Raw genomic sequence first — 23,741 nt, 5'->3', positions numbered from 1 at the left:
TACCGAAAGGCAAGTGTAGATAGACCGGAGAGACCGTTCTTCTTAACGTACCAAGACTTGAAGAAGGACACGTTGTGCTATGTGAAGAAGTTGGCAGAATTTATGAGTAAAATATATATGAGATATTGTTAGCTAGGTATTTGGACAATGACGGTAAGAGTAACATGTCTCTCATAGTAGTAACGTACTTTTAAGGAAAACTATCTTTCGTAGATATATATAGCTTCTCTTCAAGAAATAGATAATTAATTTAACAAGCAAGAATTAATATATACTAGAGTTACAATGACGACAGTACTGGGTGCTAAAGCATCAATTATTTTTGGACCCAAACACTACAGGACACTAGTTTTATTCATAACTAGCTGCCACAAAGAAGAGCTTTCGCATTTTCCAGACAAGTTTTCCAAGAAGATCTTGGGCTCGATCAGGTTTAGTACGTATCAAGGTGATTCCTGTAATGTAAGACTAAGCTAAGCTATTATTCTTTCCAAGGTACGTATAACCAGTCAACATAAAGTGATAAAAGACCGAATATAATTCAAACGTGCAAAATTAAGAAGGATAACAAGAAACAAGCTCGTGTTAAGCAACATACCAAGAATGAAGAATTAAGCTGGGGTTACGTTGTTGTGGCATATGATTTGAGCGTTTTCTCAAAGAGAAATTTGCAGAGCTAGTTTGGCACTCTGGCCCCCTCCTCATTGAAAGATATGGAGCTAGCAATGGAGGTGGACAGAATGCCAAAATGGCTCTACTGATCACAAAGACAAAAACCCTAAAAATGAATTGAATTTATAAACTAGCAGAAAAGACTTATATACACTTCATGATGTGGATGCTTAAGTTACTAATATATGGGGGGTTCATAAATTCATTTTTGCCGTTGATTTTTTATGAGTGATTTGAATGAATTTTTGGATATATACAGCTATATATATAAGCTTTTTTAGGAGATGGATGGATCTCAAATCAATGGGTACAACTAAACTTAATATGTTCGAGTATGTGGAGATAAGAGGTATCGTTACTATTTTGCTGTCATTATTTTTATTTTCTTCAATATTTTCATTTTAGTTTTTTTTACTCTCATATTTTTGAAACATGATTTAAAAAACCCTTTTTTGAGCTGAGGGTCTATCGAAAGCAATCTTTCTATTTCATACAAGTCAGGGGTTATGTCTACGTACACCCCACCCTCCCGAGTCCCTACTTGTGGAATAACACTGGGTATATTGTTATTGTTATTGTATCATACGTCGGTTCAACAATATAAAATTAATTTTTTAAAAGATTGAACCTATCGAGTTTAAATTTTGGACTCACGGCTTTTTGTATCTTTTATGTAGAAGAAAAAGAAGGAAAGAAAGTTGGGTGCATGAGCGAGCATGGTGTTAGTACGACTTAGTGGAGGGTAAAAGGGAAAGGTAAGGAGGAAAGTTGGCATATATTGTTTTTCTTCTTTACCTCATTCCCACATTTAACCAACTAGGAAAGTTTGAGAAGTTCTTTGCTTCAGTCTTGTACAATGTGGACACACTTGCCTTTGCTTTCTCATGGATTATCTGTACAAGAAAAGAGACTTTGTTTGACTTATATATGATGATTCTGGTAGCTGTAACTATGATTTGGTTTTTGACTTTTGCAGCAAAAAAGGGAGAGTGCAAAATGGGGCTGCCATTGTCTCCCATTTACTAGGTAATCACCATTGTCAACTCACATCAATTCTACCTCTTTTTACATTTCAATCTTTCATGCTTCCCCTCCCCAAATCAGCCTTTTGCCCCATAAATTCTTAATGGGCATTAACAGTGTAATTTTTTTTTTTTTTTTACAATCAACTCATTTATAAGGTAATAATTGTATTTAATAATATTATTTGGTAATCTACAATAAATAACAAGTAACATATTATGACATTGATGATGTAAAATTTTTAGTATATTATCATTGTAGGAGTATATAACTTAAGACCTTTATAAATGGCAGATAAAGAGTTGCAATGATAAGATTGGGGAAGAAAAGACTGATGAAAATGTATTTATGTGTTTTTACATGATACCATTTTGGGTATTTAGCTACTTTTGTATCTAAATTACGTGTGTACTTTATTGTTGTATCACATGTTTTCAAAATGTCAATTAATTGTATCCATGCCAAAACATGGATTAAAAAAAGTTATCTCAGTTCATAAACCTTGATAAAATATAGTAGTAGTAGTAAAGTATTTGTCTAATGCATGTGTAAGTGTGTACCAAATATGCATATCTTAACAAATTACATTTTTCGTAGAGTGAATCTTGACTAGCATGATTCCTTAATTTGAATTCACATGCAATCTTTCGATGTTATTCACACTGCCTCCACTCAAAAGTTATATTGTCTTTTTTGCTAAAATGGTCGTTTAACGTAGTTTTTTTCTTTTTCTGAAGATGAAAAATTATCTTTCTCATCTTTACGCATTTGACAATTTTTCTACTCAATATAACAACTAATTAGATGAAGTCATGGTTCATTTTTTCTTAATTTACATATTTAATCATTAGAGGATATCAGTTTAAGATGCACATATTTTGCAAACAATTTCGCATTTACATTTCTAGTTTTGGTATTCATGTTTTGCCTTCATTTGGCCCTTTTGGTATTCATGTTTTTCCTTTATTTGTCCATTATAAATTTTATACTCAGAGAGGGTCTCAACAACTCCGTTATCGTCCAGCGGTTAGGATATCTGGCTTTCACCCAGGAGACCCGGGTTCGATTCCCGGTAACGGAAATCAATTTTGTTTCCATTTCTATTCAACCATATCCAGATTACTTGAGGAAATGTTAAAAAGATTAGGTTGCATCTACAATTTTCTCTTCTATTTCAGTTACTGATTTCTTTTTGGACAAATGAACACACCTATGCAGTCGCACGAAGCCAATAGAAAATTTATGATTTCATATCATTCTATCATAGATATTAACTTTGGAATTAATAAAACTTCGATTAGAGTATTATTTTTCATAATATTTCAAAGATGACATGTTTCTAATCTTAAACCACAGTTTCGATATGGTCACTCTCAAATTTTCTTCTAAAAAGGCATTCTAGAGATTAATGCATGACATTCTGCAAAAATTACGATCAATTTTTCCTCATTTCGAGAATTACAACCACTAATTCACAGAAGCCCATCCTAATTAGTTCCATTATTTATTAAAATTTCTGATAATATTTATGCTCAATAGAACAAGAAACTAGCATGGACCTCCAATTACAACCAGTGGATAAGGGGGCAATTGGTGTGTTGATATAGAAAGACAAGAAATAAGCAAATCAAACTCAATCCTGCTGTTTCTTGAGGCATTTGACTACATTATTTACCTGAAAAATGTAACTTGAGATTGAGGAATAGTTATTGTTGTTTTGGTGCATTTACAGGACAGTTGAGATTCGAGTCAAATTTACATGTTGGTTTAATGTCCAAAAGAGAAGTGACGAATTGAAATCAACTTCAATCACCTTCTACTAGATCACTGAATCAGATATATACTGCAATCAAGAAAGCTAAGCTGAAGATCAGTAATTCCGTTTACCAGCTCTCCGTCGAGCCTTCCTCTTCTTGCTCTTAGGAGGAGCAGTAAGCCTGGAAATAGAACGAATTTTTGGAGTTGGTTGATCATCCAGGGCAGGATCTGGATCTGGGAGACTGGTCGGGACGGTACCCTTCTGCGCACACTCTAAAACCTGAGGCTTTTCCACAGAATGAATCTTGTATTCCTCAAAATTACTCATCTCTTCCTTCGTTCTTTGATAGTAGATTAGAACACCATCTTCAGGCTGCACGTCAAAGATGATTTCATGAATCCGAGACATATTACAAGCATCAATTCAGCAATTGAGTAGCAAGTTTTAGCTCATCATCACACTATATGAAGAATATTTCATGACTAGCCAAAAAATGCAAGCTAGAAGACAATTGCTTGGCCTCATCAAAGCCTTTTTTTCTAAGACCATCATAATTATCGATAATGCTTAGTTAGAAGAGATTTTGCATTATCCAAAAGCACAGTGAGATCATGACCAAATGCCAAAATAGACAACTAAGGAAGAAGAAAAAGAAGAAAGCACAAAAACCAAATCACGAGGTTATAGTCCTGTAGAAATCTAATGTGCAAGCTTTCTGCTAGTTGGAACAGTGGATAGAACAGTTATATCTCCCTCACTACAAGTAAAATAAACATCTACTTCCAAAGCCACCAAACTTTTCCCAGGCGATAAGTATTGAGTTTGACTGCTTTCACGATAGAAGGAGAACTATTTTAACCATAAACTATTACAATTAGAAAATTATGGGTTAACTAAGTTAAAGCAGGAAGTAACAAAGAGAGATCACTCAGAGAAATGGAACATAAAATGAAATCTATAAGAAAAAGAATAAAAGTACATCCCATCATTTTGCCTACTTATATTGAAAACCACGAGATTCCTTTTTGATTTTGCACCGGGTGTCCGAGTCTCTTTGAGCCCCGACTAATCCCGGAGGTGCACAGGCCCTCGGCAAGGAGTTTCCCGCAAGTGCACCACGGTTAATTCAGGTTTTACCCAGTCCGATGGCCCTGCACCCCGTGGGTTTCGAACTTGAGACCTTGAAAGGGAGCAAACCCCAAGGCTCAAGTCAATTGCCACCAGGCCAACCCCTGAGGGTTAACCACGAGATTCCTTTGAAGGGTTAATGATCTATGATGAATGATAGTGCCCATACACGGTACCCAGAGAGCAACATTCAATGAAGAATAGGGAATCATGTTGAAGTACTTACATTGGTGTTTGTATCCAAAAGAAAGGAACGGTCTTTGCTTTCATTCACATTAGGGATGTTCACCGCTTTTCCACGGCTTGAAGCTGCACTGACAGGCACAGCCATATTATACTCAGATATCAGCTGTGATACAACATCACAAGATCCTACTGGCATTTTGACCCGATTGTCCAGAAGAGAGGCAGAACTCCGAGCTGAGCTGGCCAAACCATTACATGGTAGAAGTGATTTCAGGTCCTCAGCGCTTGAGAACACTCCAGCGTTCTCACTTGTTACCTTGTCAAGTCTAGTTTTAAGCTGGATAACTTGTGACTGAAGAACCCCAATGTTGCGGAGTATTTTCTCCAAGGAAGTATCACCATCAGCAGGCCGTAGGTGCAAGTCATCTTGAATCTCAAACTCATCATCAGCATTGTTCTTGTCAGAGCAGATGGCTACAGAATTAAGAAGTGAAAAGATTAAATGCACAGAACAACTAGAAGAAAACCAGCACAAGAGATAAAGCACATACAACAGATGTAATTTTGTATAGGATATCATTTACGAAAGAAAACTATTATGTACTAGACCGAGTTCAAAGATGAGAAGAATATACACAGTTGGGGGTCAAAATGAATCAAATAATCAACCATGCCTCAATTTAAACTAACTGGGTTGGCTATATCAATTCTTTGCATCCATTTTGTTGTATATAGGGCCACTTCATTCAATACTAACTAAGGTACCTTTTAAGGCAAAGGAGTTTTTTAAAACATAAGTTTCCATCACTTATTCCTACTATAATATACAGGTTTCTAAGGACACTAAAAGTACTCTTAACAAACACATAACATAATCCAAGTGTAAGTGTGTAACAACAACTACCACTAAATCACAACTAAGCAATATTGCCTATATAATCCCTTTGCTTCCATTGTATTGTCCTTAACGAAGTCATATCAATTTCAAGAGATTGCAAATCTTTTGAAGGGGTTGTTAGTAATTACAATTTTCAACTATTTTCAAATTATTTATTTTTATAAGGTAAAAGTTTATTAAAAAGGTACCAAGATGGTATAAAATGATACAAAGAGCATCCCAAAACAACCACCACCGCCCAGTCCCTCCTAACAAATCCAGAAAATCTATAACCTGGTGCAGAACTACTTCCAAATTATTCCAACATTTCTTCTCATTTTCTTTTGTAGTTTTGGGCTGATCTGGGCTGTGCTGATCCGGACTAGGGGTCGAAAAGCCTTGGCCTGGCCCCAGTCTGATATGTTTGCCCGGACAGCCAAGGCCCAATTTATAGAAGTGCGCTGGCTCGGGGCTCATTTTTATGGGTCACTTGGTGAGTTTCCTTACTCTCTCAAGTGTTTTACCACTGTTCCATCTTTCGACTGACTCTCTAGCTAGTTTAGTCAATTAACACAATATAGTCCACAATTAGCAAGCACGATCGTATTTCATCCTTGTTGGTTCGGTCATTCTGACTAGGGTATACAATAACAAGCTTAGGGCAGATCCCTAGACCCACGGAACTAGAAAACTCCTCTATATCTCCTCAAGTTGAGTTCTCATACTCGTGACCAATTTCTCTGACATATCCTTTATGGCATTTACATATTTGACATAAATCCCTTTCTTCTCAAGCCAAGTCCTTGGCACTTTGTTATATGCTTTCTCTAGGTTAATGAATATGGGAAATTCGTTTTCCTCTTTTATCCTTAATTTTCTGAACAAAAATATGGCATGGGGTAGACCAATCAATTGAAATAACATCTCCACCTTATTTGATGACGCCCTCCGTTGTCAAAACGTGTTAAGAAATCATTTCTATTACACCCCATTTCATGAACCTGGCTCTGATACCATGAGAAGAAGTGGACCTTAAGCTTAACTCAACCCCAAAAGTTAGCTCATGAGGTGAAGATTGCTCAAGACCACATAAGGAGACCAAGTAATCCATCACCCACCAATGTGGGAACTCAAATTCCCTTGAGACTGAAAGTCTAAAACTACGCCTTTTTATGTCCTATGTGAGTGTTATAACCCAATTTGGTCTTTTATCTGCATCAACCTAATAATTGTAACTAATTTTACTCCAACAAGCAGCATTTTTGCATGCACATATGTGTCACCTCAAGTGCCGTCGACCATACATATGCCACTCTAACCCCAAAAGTTAGCTCATGAGGTGAAAATTGCCCAAGACCACATAAGGAGACCAAGTAACCCATCACCCACCAATGTGGGAACTCAAATTCCCTTGAGACTGAAGGCCTAAAATTACGCCTTTTTATGTCCTATGTGAGAGTGTTATAACCCAATTTGGTCTTTTATCTGCATCAACCTAATAATTGTAACTAATTTTACTCCAACAAGCAGCATTCTTTATTTGCATGCACATATGTGTCACCTCAAGTGCCGTCGACCATACATATGCCACTCCTCTAAAACTCACTATCTTTAGTTCTTGGTGCTTTGTTGTCCTTCATTTTAGGAATCTTAGCTAAGTATGAGTTTTATTCCTCCACCAACCCAGTCATAACCTAACTAAATGACTAAGCATAGTTCCAAGCAATCTTGTACCATCAATGAAAGTACTAATTAATTTTAACTGCACAATGGAAGCAAAATAGGACATATAGCATTTTGGTGGAATTAGAGGCCACAAGATTCGGGGTCAACTTCATCAACATGTCTCAGAAACTCAAAAAGGAAAAGTACAACGTGAACTTGAAACCTACAATCTTTAACATCTGTGTGCAACATTGAAGATACTTGTACTCAAGAGATAAGTATAAATTCTTAACCAAACAGCACGTGTCTCACAAGAGGTCCAATTCATACACATCCAAACATAACCTCTGTTGTGTGTGCAATTGCCATTAATATTGGTGAGCAAGAGATATGAATAGGAACAATGTATCCATTGCTATTTTGATGTTATAAAAAAAAAATTCCACCAAGAAGCAACACGAAACAACAGCAATTGCAACTCAAGATTAAGAAAAGTATGCATCCTTACCTATTTTTCCCAGCTCATTGTCCGGAAAAGAACCATCAGCAATTGAGTTTCTCTTTTCTGCAATTCACAAATATAAATTCATGACTTGCAATTGAAAATAAGAATATCAGGCTAAAGGACAACAAATGAAAATATTACCAAAGAAAGAAAACAAGGGATGATGAGACATATAAGCTGCTATATCCAGTGTGTCTTCAGTTCTTCTTCTCTTCTTTCTCTTCACAACCTTATCTCTTAAGCTATCACAAGAAAATGGAAGTGACTTTGAACCTAAACCTTCCAATTCAACACTTCCCAGCTGAGGCTGCATCTGACACTTGATATCCCGCATTTGTTTCTCATATTTTCGAGCTCGAGACTGAAGCATATGGAGTTTCAATTCAATCAACTTGCATCGCTGCCTAAGAGGTTGTACAAAGTCTCTCCAATGAGGGGTCACCTTTTTCCTCCTAAAGGACAATAACAAGGTACAAGGTAAATTTTAAGGCTTTTACAGACATTCTCTTACACTGAAAAAGGGACAAAACACCACAAAAAGAATTATACCACCCCTCAGCGAATGGTGAATCTGACACATGAACCTTCACATAAGTCAAGGATGTGACAAATAGTTAGTTCTGACTGTGAACAAGAACCTCAAAAGTCAGTTCATGGCCAGACTTGGTTAAACAACTGTCCTAGGAGAGTAACCTCGTGGTTGAAAATCTCAGTAATGACCTTAGAAAACAAGGTTCAAATCTTAGTAGAGGTGACACTAAGTGAGTAAGTGAAGTCTTTCTATATGCCGAAACTTTGGCTGAAGAGTTTCCCAATACATATATTGGTGGAAGGTAGTAGCATATACCAGGTGAATTAGTTGAGGTGCGCTCAAGCTGGCCCGACCATCACCATTATCCAAAAAAGAAAACCACCTAGGTTTCACAACTAAACCATGCATAGTTAATTCTTCAGACAAACCCATTCCTTTAACGTAACAAGAAAATTGACTTTAATAGATGTATCTATCCCTGCACATGACCGGCGCATGTTTACTGGCATGACTCTGTCAAGCACATTTTAATAGTAACCACTCACTCTCCATCCAGTCATCGATTTTCAAAGTTTATTTCTCTCCTCTACTTTTGCAAACTCCAGGTTTTGTTAGAGTTATAGAATAAATAGAATGGCAATTACCATCTTTCTCTATTTGGAAGGTATTACTATTTATTGATTTCTCATTCACATGTCAGCCAATACTCTCTCTCTTTCTCTCAACCTAGCTAAAATGCCCAAACAATCAGTGACAAACAAGTAAACCCACCACAAATCCAAAATAGCCCTTACTAGGCATCAGGGGCGGATCCAGCTTAACAGGTGTGGGTTCCCGTGAACCCAGTAGCTTTTGCACATACCCTATATATGTATTAAAAAATCCATTAAATATCTATAAATATTTGATTTTGAACCCAATTACTTATTGTATATTTACTTGAGGTCGTTGTAGGAACCCACAAACTTCAAATCTTGTATTCGCCTCTGCTAGGCATGATGGCAATGTTCTCGATTAGCACATGTTATCACTAACAAGGCCATTAAGGTCTAAAATTAGCAGCCATAAAATCCTAAAGAAAATACTCAAGAAATCATCTTTAGGTTCATTTCATATCATGCAACAAAAAATAAAGCTGGGCAACTTTTTGTGCATGATTTTGCAAAGCTAAAAATGCTAGTAAGTTGACTTCTGAAGTTTCCCCACTGACAAAATGTCAAGAAAGAAAGCTTGAGTTCTGCAATCAGTTTCCTTTTCTGATGAATGAAGCAATGGATTCTAATGTTTATTCACATATGAATCATCAAATTCAAGGCACCAGAAACCAAAATGCAGCCTATAGAGAAAAACAAAATAGGGCTATCCAAGAAATAAGAATCTTGGAGAAGTAATACATACGTCATCCTAAATATGTCACCAAATCCACTAAATGCTAGTCGCGATGTAGCATCACCATTGTATTCTGATGTACACTCGGCATCACTCATAGTTGTGCAGCAATTCTCTGCTTCAGAAATAATACTCTCAAATGAACTTGAACTCTCTGTCAATTCTTCCTTGTCTGATTCCACCAGCACATTATTAGCAGGTTTTGTACACTCTGTAATATCAATTTCATCATCCTCACTGCCATGGACTCCTTTTACTTGTTCAACAAACGAGGTATGGTCTTCATAGTTGCTGGCACAATTTACATGACTAGCTTCAAGTTCTTTTGAATCAGTTCCGTTCTGCTTCTTTGCAGAAGCCTCCAAAATCATGTCTGTGTTTTGCTTGTTCTCTAATACAGGTCCCATTTTGCAATATCTTGATATTCAACTCATTCTCAGCACAATGAGAGAGAACACCATGTAAATAACCTGCCACAGAAGGGGAAATTGCTCATAAGAAACTCCAAGACAAGATATACAAGATTTCCTTTCTTTTGTAGTATATCCAATTTGCAGGGTTAACCCTTTATTATTTCCAAAAGATAATGAAGTAAAAATAAGATAATATATCTGGACATTGCCAAAACCGGGAGAACCAATGATCGCTTCCGAATTCAGATGGCATTTACTGGAGGAAAATATCAATATGTTACCCTAGAATGAAAACTCATCTTTTTCTCATGAAATAAAAATATATCTACTAATTGTTATAGTTTTGACTGACCAATGCTTTGAACCTAGAGGCTAGAATACCATGCTTTCCGAAATAAATTAGGTGAACAACCTTACATTCCTCTTGTATTTTGCCTTCATTCGTCTTCTTTCTTTTTCTCCCCAAACTAATTTTATTCTTTTTTCTCCCAGCTGGTTGGCCGTCTACCACCTTAGTTTTTTAATTTTATTTTAAATCTCTACACAGAATCAAACAAAAACCGAGAGATTCAACAGTGCCCAGTACAGTTCTGACTAAATAGCTCCATAGGTTCATTCTCAACCACTCAAAGAAAGCAAAGCCGAGTCTTTGGTTTTCCTTTTCCCCCTTTTTGATCTATCAATCAAACGTTTTTTTTCAATATTTATGGAAAATCAGAAACTTTTTTTTTGTTAGTTAATTTGGAAATTCGATACAACTAATTATTTACCAGCAGTAACTTCGAATTAAAGTAGAATACTCCTAAGTTGTAAAACGTAGTAGTAGAGCTTTCGAAACACAAAAACCAAATATAATTAAACGGACTTCAGAACCTTTTTGAACCCATCAGAAAACCCAATTCAAGAAAGTAATAACAAAGAACCGAAATTTCAAGAGCCCAATTCCAAAATTCTGTCAAAAAGGTAAAGAGAAGTAATCAAACATACCAGTGTGTAAGATATAGAAGAAGCTCCCAAGATCCTTGCAGCTGCGATTATCAAAAGAAAAGGTTTAATTGGAAAGTTTTCAACAGACTCTGTCCTGATTTTTCGTCTTCGCCGAGGGAGCGAAAGTGCCCTGGGCCCGGGGGGGGGGGGGGTGCGTACTGTACGAGGTGGATGGGTACTGACAGAGAGACGTGTTTCAGTTTCTGTCGAATGCTTGGGGAAGAAGCACAAGCTGATGATTCCTTTACAGGAAACAAATCTTTACCTTTTTTTTTCTATTTTAATTTTAACATATATAGATTCATTATTAATGCTGTCCGGGCATAAAAACAAAAAATTAAAAAAAGAAAGAGTAAAACAAAAAAATTAAATTAAATTATCTTTAAATATAAAATAAAAAAAATTAGGGTAAAAAAATATGCCATGTAAAATGAGATAGCGAAAGTACTGGTTACATTTTGTTGTGGGCATTTAGGTAAAGAATTTTTTATATATATTTTTTAGAATTAGTAAAAGTTCTTTTAATTATTATTTCTTTTTATGGATAATGCACCGGTTTGTAAGAGTATTTAACTCGTGATTACCTCAAATCAACATGCCAATAAATATTGTTTTACTCAATTTATATTAATAAACCTCTCATGATACGAAATCCATAGTTAAAAAAAAGTAGTCGTGATTTTTCAAAAGAGTTGGTACTTTAAAAGAAAAGAATCTTACACCTTTTTTATATTTTCATTTGATTAAAAATAGCTTAGTATGTGCAGTCTACTTGGAAATATAACATAATATTAAAAAGAAAGAAAAAAAATCATTGCCGATGATAATGCAGTTGCTTTCGCGGGTGATGCGCTAACCAGAAACGTACTTCACGTAATTTTTGGATCATTTGAAATCCATCTATACATTAATTATTTATATTCCTTTTGTAGTATTTTAGATTCTTCATTTTTTCTTGTCATTTTCTTTGTCTTTTGAGGCTGTTGATTATAGTGGTAGCAAAAGTAACATATTTTTGTCTTGTACCAATACACCTCATACTGCTTCTTAGAGGTTACAAATAATCTAAATATATGGAATCAAAATCCATCCTATTGTCTCGAATTACACCAATAAATTTCTATCTTCTACATTTAAAACCAATACATACATGCTTTTAAATTGGTCTCATTTTAAAATTTTCATCTTTGTTGTAGTAAAATATGGTATAGAGTCCAAATTATTACTTTCAAAAACTCTTTTTCAACTTTAACTTTAAAACATACCCTGTCTAATTTAAGTATCATATATTTGTTTGATATTTTCACTTTTCGCTGCGTTTAGAAACTCATTATTTGACAGGAACAGCCCACTAGACATAACTTGTTAAGCTAAAGGATAAAAAGGATTCTGCTATTACATACAACATTTTTTTACATTACAGGAAATAAGTGTCCAGTTCTTCAACAAGAGAAGAGTTTATTAAGGAAAAACATTTTCAGTTTCTTTGTCAACCACCTAATACTCATCCAGATTGTTGAAACAGTAAGTTGCCAAGATATACCATCCAGCAACAAGAAGAAAAAAGCTTGATATACCAATCAGAAACTGCCACCCGACCATTAAAAGTCCAAAGCAAACCATGACAATGAAAGGCATAAATGATCTTAAGATTGACAAGCTATTAACCCACTGCCCCTTGGACAGTACAAGAACTCCAACATTAACCATGTTCCAATTCATTGATCCTCCATAGGATAGCCGGTTCAGGCAATTAGCGACAAATGAGTGGTCGTTGCAAGTGAAAGGATTGAAATTTCTATGCTCAAAGCTGCACATAGAAGAGTGAAGAGCATCATCCCAACTTACTGCTGTCCCAAATTCCGCGTGTTGATAACCCTGCTTGCATGTGTGTCCAGCAAGGTTGGGAGGAAAACAGCACTGTTTAAGCATAAACAAAGTTGATAAAGAAAGTTACCAAAACCTATTTGTAGAGTTCTAAAAGTCATTGAAGGCAGCGGCGGAGCCACCTTTAACCAAGGGGTGCGAATTGATACCCCTTCGCGGAAAATAACACTACGTAGCTAGGTAAAAAGATTTTTTTTTAATGTAAAAATACTATATGTCGACTCCCCTTGACTTCTTCATGTGTTTAATTTTTTATATTTTGACTCCCCCTTTCTGAAAATCCTGGTTCCGCCATTGGTTGAAGGGATCTACTGCAGGTGCCTATTTAACTTTTCTTGCTTCTTTCTTTTTAGGGGGATGGGGTGGGACTTTGCAATGGATGAAAGCAGTCATGGACACATACCTGCCGTCTATCTAGCTGATAGTATCTGGCTACAGCTCCATATGAGAGATTACCAACATTAATCATGTTGGATCCAGAAAAATCTACAACAGTACCATCCTCCCTGCATATGCCAACATGTCCGACGAAAGGTGCAAGCCAAGAAACCACAGGGAGAGGAGTCCAAACAAGGCAACAAGGGAACTTTTCTTTCTTTGGATCAATTTCATCCAGTGGCCACAAGTCATGCTGAATTCTTTGCAAAGCATTATCCCTTTCAACCACATACCTAGGATTTACATCCATCATAGAAAATCTTCCTGGAAACATATAGCTATGTACAATTTTGTCGTTCCTAGCATTTCAAACTCAGATGACAGCTGCTCGCATTATGGCTACACTGAAATTTCTCAATAACCCAGATGAATGAGATTCCCTGTCAAATACTTTATCAAAGAATGAGATTCCCTGCCAAATAGAAAAAGGAAGAGCTTCTCAGTACACCCTCTAGGCAAAGACTGGAGCTATATCCTCACACAAAAGTTTGAACAGGGGTCACAATTAAAAATGGAGTCTCAGCCATTACAGTTCAGAAAAAGAATGATGAGTAAAAAAACAGTCCTAAGATAAATATTACTTAGCAGTTCCAACTTAGGAGCATAGCCACTTCTTACGGTCTAAAATAGGCCAGAATAAGAGGAACTGCAAGAAACAGGATCTTCTATACTTGACATATACATAAATCTATATGCAAATACAGGAAAGATACTTGAAGTAATCTCAGGTATCACATCCGATCAATCATTCCTTGAGTATAAATCTGACAGAAACAACAATTAAATATCATATGATTCAGAAAGCTTCTAAAGGCACTTTATTCTGCATTTCAACGCCCTTTAAGTTCAATATAGAATGATTTAATTACAGAGATAAAATGGGTTCAATTGACCACAAAGCTTCACAATAACATATAAGGAGACACGAGAAGAAATAGTCATTGGAACACTGAAGAGGTAGCTTAGGCTGATCGAAATGATTGCTACAAGGTAATGTACCTAATAAACATTGCTGAGGCAAATAACTTCCCCCCCACCTATATCCTGTCAGTTTTAACCAGCAATCACGCCCTCTGTAATTCCTATCTCATATTCTTCCTACTATAATAACCATCAAAGGTGGCTTTTACAAACATTGAAAATGTGGAGAACAATAGCACCAGCATTTCTTAAACACCTTGAAAGTAACATAAAGTTGTAGCTTGAAGTCCCCCCAGTTGGTGGTCAATATTATCACAAACTCAACTAAACTAGCAAGATGTTCAGAGTCCCCCTGTGCATTACGGCAATTAAAACTCCAGGCACTGGCACTGGCACTGTTCCTTAACCCTTTTTATGTCACAATGAAAAATAATAATTTTTGTACTAGAAGTTAATACACAAATTCTTTGGTCTATCGACAGAAGCTTGAGCTGAAACCTATCAATGAAACAGAAAGATTATTGAGCTTAGAGATTTTGTTTCATATCAAATACCGGTAGTTTATCAAACCAAAAAAAGGAAAGAAAAAAGAATCGAATAATTAGTATGTCACATGAAAGTAACCTCTTTAGTAAAGAAAGTTTCCGATGGAAGCAGGTTGCTGATAGATTTTGAATTAACTCAAGAAATGCCAACCACCAAAGAAAAGGGGAAAAAGGCCTAAGCATTTAAATTTCAGGCTAGGTAACTCATGCACCATGCTTATTCAAAAATGAAGCAACCAAGGAGAATAAACATTTGACTCGTTTGGCTTAAATCTCGAGTGAAAAGGAAATGACTTGTGTCACAGATAGGGAAGTCGGTAAGATGATATTTCTATAATGCCCAATATCTATAGGGAAGAAGAAGATGTAGAAGTTCTAACTTACAGCACCTGCTGATCATGACTGAAATTTACCCTTCTAAAAAAAAGGAAGAAAAAATAGAGAAAAAAATGTAGTCATATTGAATAACGTTCCTTATTTTCAATGACATAGTAGTGGATAACTTAATGTGCACTACATTTTCTTTACCAAAATACAAGATACACTTACATATAGGCATGACTTACACAATAGAAAATAGAGGGATGAATGTGAAGGATATCTATAAATTACGCATTTATTGCACGGCTTGACACATTCATTATGTGTGCACCTATCAATGGCCTGTTTGACTTCCTAACACAAGCTCATAGTGATGAAACTACTTCTGCCTGAAAGCTAATATGGAAAAATCAACATTAATGAAATACTACATTCATAACAGTTAACAATCACCATATAGTGCCTAGTTGCCCGGAAGAACAATAGGCAGCTCTTTATCCAAAATAAATAAATAAAAAGAGTACTATAGTCAGCAATTAAGGCCAACAAACAACCTAAAGAAAAGCTGTGACAGAAGTCTGATATTTTCGGGAAGCAATAGGCTGGTAATTAAGGCCGGCATCACTGGGAAGAAAGAAGGCCGACAATTGTCGGAACAACTAACCAAAATAAAATGTGGTCACATAAATCAGACATTTACCAAGATAATTATTAGAACATCGGTCAAACCAATATTAGTAGGGTGATAGATAAAGACAAACATATTAAGATTATCTCCTTATTCAGTTTCATTTCATCATGTTAGGGTTAAAATCAAGCCATTAAAGTAAAGATCATCTTATGAAATTTAGCTAAAATGGAAAAATCTTATCTGCTTTGGATCTTCCGGAAACTATTGGAAAATAAAAGGTTAGTACAAAAGATACTTTCCAAAATGGTTTATCTCTCATAAATAAAAGAAGCTATGCTAATTACATTTTTTAAAAAGGGGTGATAGGGGAATTACATGGCTTATAAGTTTCATGAACCGGTGAATATGTTCAAGTTGAGGAGTTCCCATAGAAAATGTATGACACCTCAATAAGAAGGGAAGGAACGGACAAGATGACATGGAGGGTGTCGAGAGAATAATTATTTCAATGAGATCATACTACATAGGGCTACTGGAACGGAATCTGGGTCTTTTAGGGTATGGTTGACGGTTGTTTCTGAATTCCATCTCTACTACAAAATCGGACGTAGGAGTTTCTTCTCATCCAACTCCTCACAAACAAAAAGATTTTAAAACTGTTAATTTGAATTAAAATGGTATAGTAAATCTTAAGATGTATACATATTTAGTGAGATCGAAAATGAGATTCTTTGAGATTTCATTCAATATATAATAGCTTTCCCCCCTCGTTGATGAATTGGGATCCTATATAAATGTGGTTAACATAAGGGAAGGCGACAAACCATATTATGATTTGGTGTAACTTATGTAGAGACTAGAGACATGGCGAAGATAGTTATCACCACATGTTGCATTGTAATCTCATATCACAATTATGACAATATGTGTTGTCACAATAAAGACGGACATATAAAGATTATCTCCTAAATCCGATCCCCTTCACGTCTCTGGTTTTAGGGAGAAAAAAGTCAAGACATTTTAGGTAAAGATCGTGTCATGAAATTGAGCTGACATGGAAAAGATTTCCATCCTTTTTTTTTTTCAATATTCAACATTAGTGGAAAAGAAAAGGTAAGTACAAGATATGCACTTTCACATAATGGTTAATTTCTCATAATTATAGAGAAACTATGATGGCTAATCATTAAAGAAGGTATAGAAGTAAAGTATACGAGACATAAGTTTCACGAGGGCGCTATCGCATTGTTGCTTAAAGTAATGAAGCAACATGAAGCTAGGGATTATCATGTCAGGGGTTAAGCCATGTGTTTCAAATATTGAAGCACTAAGTGATTAAAACAAAGACCTCGTCTTTGAACATCAACTTTGAGGAGTTGGATTATTTTGCACTTATTGAATATTGCAGATTAAAACTAGTTATTTTATTTGCAATTTGATTATTATAGTACTAAATTCATTTATAATTGGTATTTTTAGTTTTCCATAATTTGTGCACTTCACTTCAAACAATTATGCACTTTTTTGAGATGGAAAGAAGCGATCACTTTATTTCTCGTTTTTCGCTTCGAGCCCCATATACTTTGTCGCTTTTGCGCTTTTCACTTTTAAAAACACTAGGAATAAATAAGGCTAAGGAATTTCTATAGAAAATATAGGACACCTCAATAGAGAGGGGAGGGATTGACAAGATGATATGTAGGGTGCCTAGGGAAAATCATTTGCGACAATAGTACATGGAGCTATTAAAAGGGAAAAAAGGTGAGGTGCTGAAGAATATTTTGAATACCAAAATACCAAAGAAAGTAGCTTTTTTTCTTGTTGATAACGTGGAATGAGATACGGCGGCTAACTTAAGGGAAGGCGGCAAATTGTTACGAGTTGATATTACTTGTGTGGAAAACATCGAGAAGATATTATGCATCTGATATTGCATTGTAGTCTCATATCATCATAGAAACTTGTGTTGGGTGATAGAGCAAGACAAGCAAAGCGCAAACATATCATAAGATTATCTCCGGAACCAGTTCCCTATGGTTGGTTTATAAAAGAAAAGGCCTATTCATTTTAGTTAAAGATCTTGTAAGAAATTTGGTGACATGGAAAACGAACTCTTTCTCATTTTTGGATTTTTCAACGCTAATGGAAATAAAAAGCTTCGTACTAAAATACACACCATTGCGAAATGGTTAATGTCTCCTTATAGTAGAGAAACTATGGTGGCTACTTATTTACAAAAAGGATGAAAGTGAATTGCATGGGTTTCAAGTTTCATAAGGGCCGTTCAAGATTGGAAAAAGATAAGGATAATGAAGAGTTCCTATATAAAATACTCCCCCATTCCAAAAAGAATGGCACTATTTTCTAAACAATCCATTTAAAATAGAATGACACCTTAAATTTGGAAATAAATTACCCTGAACTTCTCATTTTACCCTTGATAAAAAGTTTGTATAGCCACACAAACGTTATGACATGTTTAAGACCAGAAGTTCAAAAGTCTTACATCCACACAAATGTTATGGCATATTTACGATCACAGGTTTCAAAAATCTTCACTTCTTTCTTAAACTTCGTGTTGAATCAAACTACACCATAAATTGAAACGGATGGATTATGTGATACCTTAATAGGGAGGAAAGCGATAGACAAGATAATACGGAGGGTGGCTACGTGGAAATCATTCACGGTGAGACTATGTTACATACAACTATTAGAAGGGGCAAAGAGGGAAGTCTGGAAGAATATTAGGAATACTAGACTACCAAGAAAATAGTTTCTTCTTCCTACTTGTAATGAGGGATGCTACTTCTCCTTGCTGATAGTGAGGGATGCTACAGTAACAACTACTAACTTAAGGTAAGGCAAAAAATCGCTAAGAGTGGGTGTTGTCTATGTAAAACATGGAAAAGATGCAAAACACCCTCTTATGCACTGCAGTCTCATATCAACTCGTGCAACCTTGCATACTTCTTCTTTTTTTATATATTAGTGATGTCTGAACACCTTGCACATACTTGACTAATCCATCGAGTCTAGTACACAAGCATAGATTGCCCTGATAATCATGTCCACCATTGTTGGAGGAATGGCACATTAAGCTTTGTATCTGGGATTTGAACTTGAAATCTCCAAATTGTTACTCTCGTGCCTCATCCACATCGAGACCTCTGTGCTTCCTCTTTAATATCATACTGGTGTTTCTAGAAGATGGGATGAAGTACTACCGATTTGGGGCTACAGAAGATTGACAAAAAAAAAGAGCGGCAGCTTGGCGAACTACACCATTGTGCCTTCTTGGATCTATTCTTTTATTTTGGGGGGTCTATGGTTGGAGAAGTGTGTCCTTTTAGATTATTCGTGATCGAAAGAAATAGAAGATTGTTCAAAGCAGTAAGCATGATATATAAAATATTAAAAACTTATTTTTGTTTCAGTTGTTGGGTAAGAGAGAATTCCTTGTTGTATAGATAGTTCGGTTAACCCATATATGAAAGTGGTTATGCCAGAAACCCAATATAAACATCTATTTATAGCATCTTGGTGTGTCAATGAAATACTTATGTTTATCCGAAGATATAGATATAAAAGTTTCACTAAATATTTTCTCTAACCAATACTAACAACAAACTCAGTGGGGAGGATAGTGTGTACACAGACCTTACCCCTACCTTAAGGGTAGAGAGGTTGTTTTCGATAGACCCCGGTTCAAGGAAAGATGAAAAGAAAGCAGTAGCAACAAGCAGTAACTACAACGTGATATTAAGAAACAAGTGTAATGGACAACATGTAGCAATAGAGATTTACCAATACTATATCTCCAAAAAGTTAAGTTGTAACGACTAACGCGTATAAGCGCACCCTAGACAAAATCATCTACCTAAGATTCATGTACCTCTACTTACCAACGTTTTTCAGTTTCCAAGCAGGAAAAAGGTAATAGGTTGTATCAGTTTGCTTTGATAATTCTGAAGGCAACAAGAAGAAATATGAAGATGAAACACATTACATATAATTAGCGGAATCCAACTTTCACAATCCATAATCAAAATCATGAGGTATAAAGTCAATAATTACACAGATATTTCTTGTTGAATTAGTACAAGCAATTTCATCCCTTTTCTTTTGTAAAATTCTCATAACTTCAACATTTGTTAGCAAATTAAGTATCAAGTTATCTAAAAGCCCTTCTCAGTAAAGAACACAGAGAAAAAAGAAAAGTGTTTTCGAGCTGAGACCTGCTTAATCAGAGTACCTGCAGAAATCCTTCATGCCACTATCATTGAAGAATAAGAAAAAGAACTAGCAACTGATGGCGGTGAATCAAAGGCATAAGCATCATTGTTCTCGCAAAATTAGATTCTAACCAGAAAGAAAAAGTCAACACATCTTCTAAAAAACTAAAATACTAAACAAGCATAAGTTATAGACATTGTATTAAAGGCTAATTTAAATTAGTTCAAGCTATTGTCCAAGTCTTTCACTAATTTAGAGCAATAATTGACATCTGCGAACTAGGATACCATAACCTGATTCAAGAAGATGAGTTCACTCCCTTGAGTCCTTTCTAAGGTAATCAAGGACAAAAAGTATTCGAGAAATTGGATTTACAGGACCTAAAATTCCAGGGTAAAAAGATGCATTTGCAGTGACATAAGGGCAAAGAAAAGTAAAGATCAATTATCGACCTTATTGTATCTTCTTGGCAAACTACAATGCGTTCTTAAGAATTCCAAAGTCACCTATGTACATAAAAATCAACACCCAAATTAAAATATTTAACAAAAAACTAGATCAGAAAGAACAAATGTAAGTGCATTGAGTAACGAAAATCAATAAATGAAAATAGGGAAAGATGATAGAGCCTTGGAACCTACAGAGTATAACAAGCCAAGAACTACAGTGAAGAGACACAATCAGCAACTTAGATATCAACGAAGAATTACAGTTCGGAGAAAGAGGAAGACCCAACTAAGAAAGACTACAAAACAAGAGTGAATGCTGGTCAGATTTTGTTGTCCACTTGTCCCTTTTTTCTGTTTCACTTTTATGTCCACTTCTTTTGGTTTACCAAGAAGAAGACGACCGTATTGTGGAGAGATGCATGAACTGAACTAAAATATATGCATCACTTTTTGTCCATTTATATATGCCAGGTGGCGTTGGCTCGACTGAGAATCCTAATGTCACAGTGGACACAGACTCAATTAGGATCAAATAGACTATTTCTGTTCAGTTTAGACACCACCGAGCGCAGTAAATGCAAGAACCTAGTGTATCATCAATCAAATACTTTTATCAGAAAAACTAGATACAATTGCTTCGCTTAATTTATACCCTTACCTATTCTACACCTCTAAAAAGGTCGCCGTAATGAGCATAAAAGGCATCTGAACTAAAATCATGTACCTCCATCTTCACGTACTTGCACTTTTTCGTGAACTACTTCTTTCAGTTTCCAAGTAGGAAAAGAAGTAATAGGTATAGATCAGACAACAAGAAAGAAGAATCATGAAAATGAGCCCCAAATTTTTTAATTATGTCCGAAATTCAATATTTACGATCCATGATCAAATTCAGGGGGAATGGTTCTTTTAAAGAGAGCGATTATAAGATCCTTTTCGATGCATTAGTACAAGCAATTCCATCCCTTCTCTTTTGAAAAATTTCCCATAACTTCAAAACATGGTGGCAAATTAAATATCTTATTAGATTCTAACAAGAGACTGTCAGGACGAAAAAGTCTACACATCTACTCAAACATATAAAATAGTACTAAACAAGCATAACTTGTCGACATAGTATTAAAAGCTAATTTACAATAAGTTCAAGCTATTGTCCAAGTCTTTCACTAATTTTGAGCAATGATTAACTTGGACACTGTAACCCAATTCAAGAAAATGAGTACCCTCCTTTGAGTCTTTCCTAAGGTAGCCAAGGACCAAAAATAAATCAAGAAATTGGCTTTACAGAACCTACATTCAGTAAGTATAAGGTGCAAAAAAAAACTACAGTAAAGATAGATTTTTTTACCTAATGTGTCTTCTGAGCAACCCAAGATGCAATCTTTAGAATTCGAGTCACCTATGTACAGAAAATAAACCAAGAGCCAGATAAGAGAAAGAAATGTAAGTACATTTGAGCAACTAAAATTGATAAACTAAAAAAAAGGGGGAAACATGAAAGAGCCATGAACCTACAGGGGATAATAAGTCAAGTAAGAAGCACAATCAGCAACTTAGGTATCAATGAAGCGGTTACGGTTCTGAGAAAGAGGAAGACCAAACAAAGTAAAAACTATACTAGAAAACAAGAGTAAATGCTGGTCAAAATTTTTTTGTCCTTTTTGCTTTCTGTTTCTCTTTTATGTCCACTTCTTTTTGTTTACCAAGAAGAAGACGACCGAAATTTGGAGAGATGCATGAACTATTGTACTAAATAATACTATGTCATCATTTTTTGCTATTTATATATTTCACGCGGCGGAGGACCGATTGAGGCGTGTGATACTCATTAGTGATTTGAAGTGCAATATCACGAATCACCTCACAAAAATTAAGCAAAAGTATGGTTGTATCCGAGGCTTAAATAAATCACACAAACCCGATAATCTGAGTTAAATCGGAAAAAAAAAAGTCGATTGTGATTTAATTTGATTTGATTTGATTTGGCGTTTAACTAAAAAAAAGTTAAACCGAAACTAAACCAATCCGACATTACATTTGTATAATTTTTAAAAATATTTTATACATATAAATATTTTTTAAACTTATTCACAGTTTTATCTTTAAGCGTATTATCTAAAGTTTGGACTTGATATTCTTGAATGGTCCAATAAATTTTATAGCCCATAAAAGTAGTAAGTCATATAAAATTCAAATCAATACTAATGCTAATAAAGAAAATTCAATTCAATACTAGGAATTACAATAATGTTGGATATCTATCTTTAGTTTTGCATAGATTTATAATGAAAATGTATAACCTAGTTTATCTTTTTCTTCAGTGCTTAGTTGTGTAATTAATACTAGTACTTATTAGTTGTACTTATTTTAGCATGACCTATATAGTATTTTTAGACTATGTTAATTTTTATTATACTGTATTAATTAGTAATATTTTCTTTGTGCGGTTTTATTATATTTGTTATTGAATATTTTAGTGCAATGTTATGACTCATCTTATATTATTATTTTATTTTCTCGAAAAATACATTATATAGTTGTATCCTACTATGACTAAAATAAATATTTGGAGCACAAGTTACATATTTTGTGCTATTACGACTTTACCGGGAAAAAACCCGAAAAAATCAAAAAATTCGAGAAAAAACGAGATGAAAAACCCGACTTTATTGGTTTGGTTTGGTTTATAAATTTAAAAACCTGGCATTATTGGTTTGGTTTGGTAATTGAAAAATGCGAACCAACCCGACCTATGTACACCCTTAGTTGCAAGCAATGTTTTAAGAGACGTTCTCGGGATGAGCCCAACCGTACTAAAAATGTTCCGAGGTGATGGCGGAGGACAAAGATTTTTGTAGTGAGACATAAAGATAATGAGACTTTATATTCGCCTTTTAAGTACAAGAATAGAATGAACTTTTAGTGTACTTTTATAGCTATATAATATAGATGAAATCAGTGATGCTTTGGGAATATGCATTCACTTGTGTTTATTATATACATGGAATTTATCAACGAGTTATTTTGCTTTACGACGATATTGTATTATTTTCTCATTTCAGATAAGATGGACATTCTAGACTTATTTGTATTGTGAAGTAAATACCTAATTTGAGGAGAAATTAATCATTTCCTAAAGTGAGTTGAAGATGATATATCATAAATAAAGAAAGAGAC

At 35.1% G+C, this 23,741-nt stretch overlaps 2 protein-coding genes, 1 long non-coding RNA gene and 1 other non-coding gene across 5 annotated transcripts; 1 reads left to right on the top strand and 3 right to left on the bottom strand.

Moving 5' to 3' along the window:
- Nucleotides 1–220: 220 nt before the first annotated feature.
- LOC142173862 (uncharacterized) lies at nucleotides 221–985 on the bottom strand. The gene is made up of 2 exons (XR_012703223.1): nucleotides 599–985; nucleotides 221–455 (listed from the first exon to the last, which is right to left on the bottom strand). It is a non-coding gene; the product is annotated as an uncharacterized LOC142173862 (long non-coding RNA).
- Nucleotides 986–2,704: 1,719 nt separating this feature from the next.
- TRNAE-UUC (transfer RNA glutamic acid (anticodon UUC)) lies at nucleotides 2,705–2,776 on the top strand. The gene has a single exon. It is a non-coding gene; the product is annotated as a tRNA-Glu (tRNA).
- A 500-nt stretch (nucleotides 2,777–3,276) lies between these two features.
- LOC107822703 (uncharacterized) lies at nucleotides 3,277–11,406 on the bottom strand. Its single transcript, XM_016649263.2, has 6 exons — nucleotides 11,137–11,406; nucleotides 9,746–10,206; nucleotides 7,957–8,267; nucleotides 7,819–7,875; nucleotides 4,809–5,242; nucleotides 3,277–3,826 (listed from the first exon to the last, which is right to left on the bottom strand). Exons 2-6 carry the CDS (start codon nucleotides 10,141–10,143, stop codon nucleotides 3,566–3,568), a joined length of 1,461 nt encoding a protein of 486 aa, XP_016504749.1. The 5' UTR covers nucleotides 10,144–10,206; nucleotides 11,137–11,406; the 3' UTR covers nucleotides 3,277–3,565.
- Nucleotides 11,407–12,507: 1,101 nt separating this feature from the next.
- Nucleotides 12,508–22,316, bottom strand: LOC107822704 (protein REVERSION-TO-ETHYLENE SENSITIVITY1). 2 transcript variants are annotated; one of them, XM_016649265.2, is made up of 5 exons: nucleotides 22,080–22,316; nucleotides 21,913–21,963; nucleotides 20,568–20,621; nucleotides 13,427–13,873; nucleotides 12,508–13,056 (listed from the first exon to the last, which is right to left on the bottom strand). In XM_016649265.2, the coding sequence occupies exons 4-5, from the start codon at nucleotides 13,733–13,735 to the stop codon at nucleotides 12,634–12,636; spliced, it is 732 nt and encodes a 243-aa protein (XP_016504751.1). In that variant the 5' UTR covers nucleotides 13,736–13,873; nucleotides 20,568–20,621; nucleotides 21,913–21,963; nucleotides 22,080–22,316; the 3' UTR covers nucleotides 12,508–12,633. The 2 variants fall into 2 exon arrangements, with proteins under 2 accessions (XP_016504751.1, XP_016504750.1); XM_016649264.2 differs by lacking the exon at nucleotides 20,568–20,621 and having other exon boundaries at nucleotides 22,080–22,312.
- Between the last annotated feature and the right edge of the window lie 1,425 nt (nucleotides 22,317–23,741).

Source organism: Nicotiana tabacum, chromosome 19 (genome assembly GCF_000715075.1).
Source record: "Nicotiana tabacum cultivar K326 chromosome 19, ASM71507v2, whole genome shotgun sequence".
NCBI lineage: Eukaryota > Viridiplantae > Streptophyta > Magnoliopsida > Solanales > Solanaceae > Nicotiana > Nicotiana tabacum.
Note: the sequence above shows the minus strand (reverse complement) of the source record. Positions and strands in the feature narration are given on the sequence as shown.

Excerpts from the sequence above, each read along its gene's own strand:
- LOC107822703 (XM_016649263.2), bottom strand. The coding sequence starts at position 10,143 with ATGGGACCTGTATTAGAGAACAAGCAAAACACAGACATGATTTTGGAG. Across the intron at positions 8,268-9,745 it reads GGTGACATATTTAGGATGAC|GAGGAAAAAGGTGACCCCTC; the intron begins GTATGTATTACT and ends ATTGTCCTTTAG. Across the intron at positions 7,876-7,956 it reads TCCCTTGTTTTCTTTCTTTG|AAAAGAGAAACTCAATTGCT; the intron begins GTAATATTTTCA and ends TGTGAATTGCAG.
- LOC107822704 (XM_016649265.2), bottom strand. The coding sequence starts at position 13,735 with ATGTTTCCAGGAAGATTTTCTATGATGGATGTAAATCCTAGGTATGTG. Across the intron at positions 13,057-13,426 it reads ATCAGCTAGATAGACGGCAG|TGCTGTTTTCCTCCCAACCT; the intron begins GTATGTGTCCAT and ends ATGCTTAAACAG.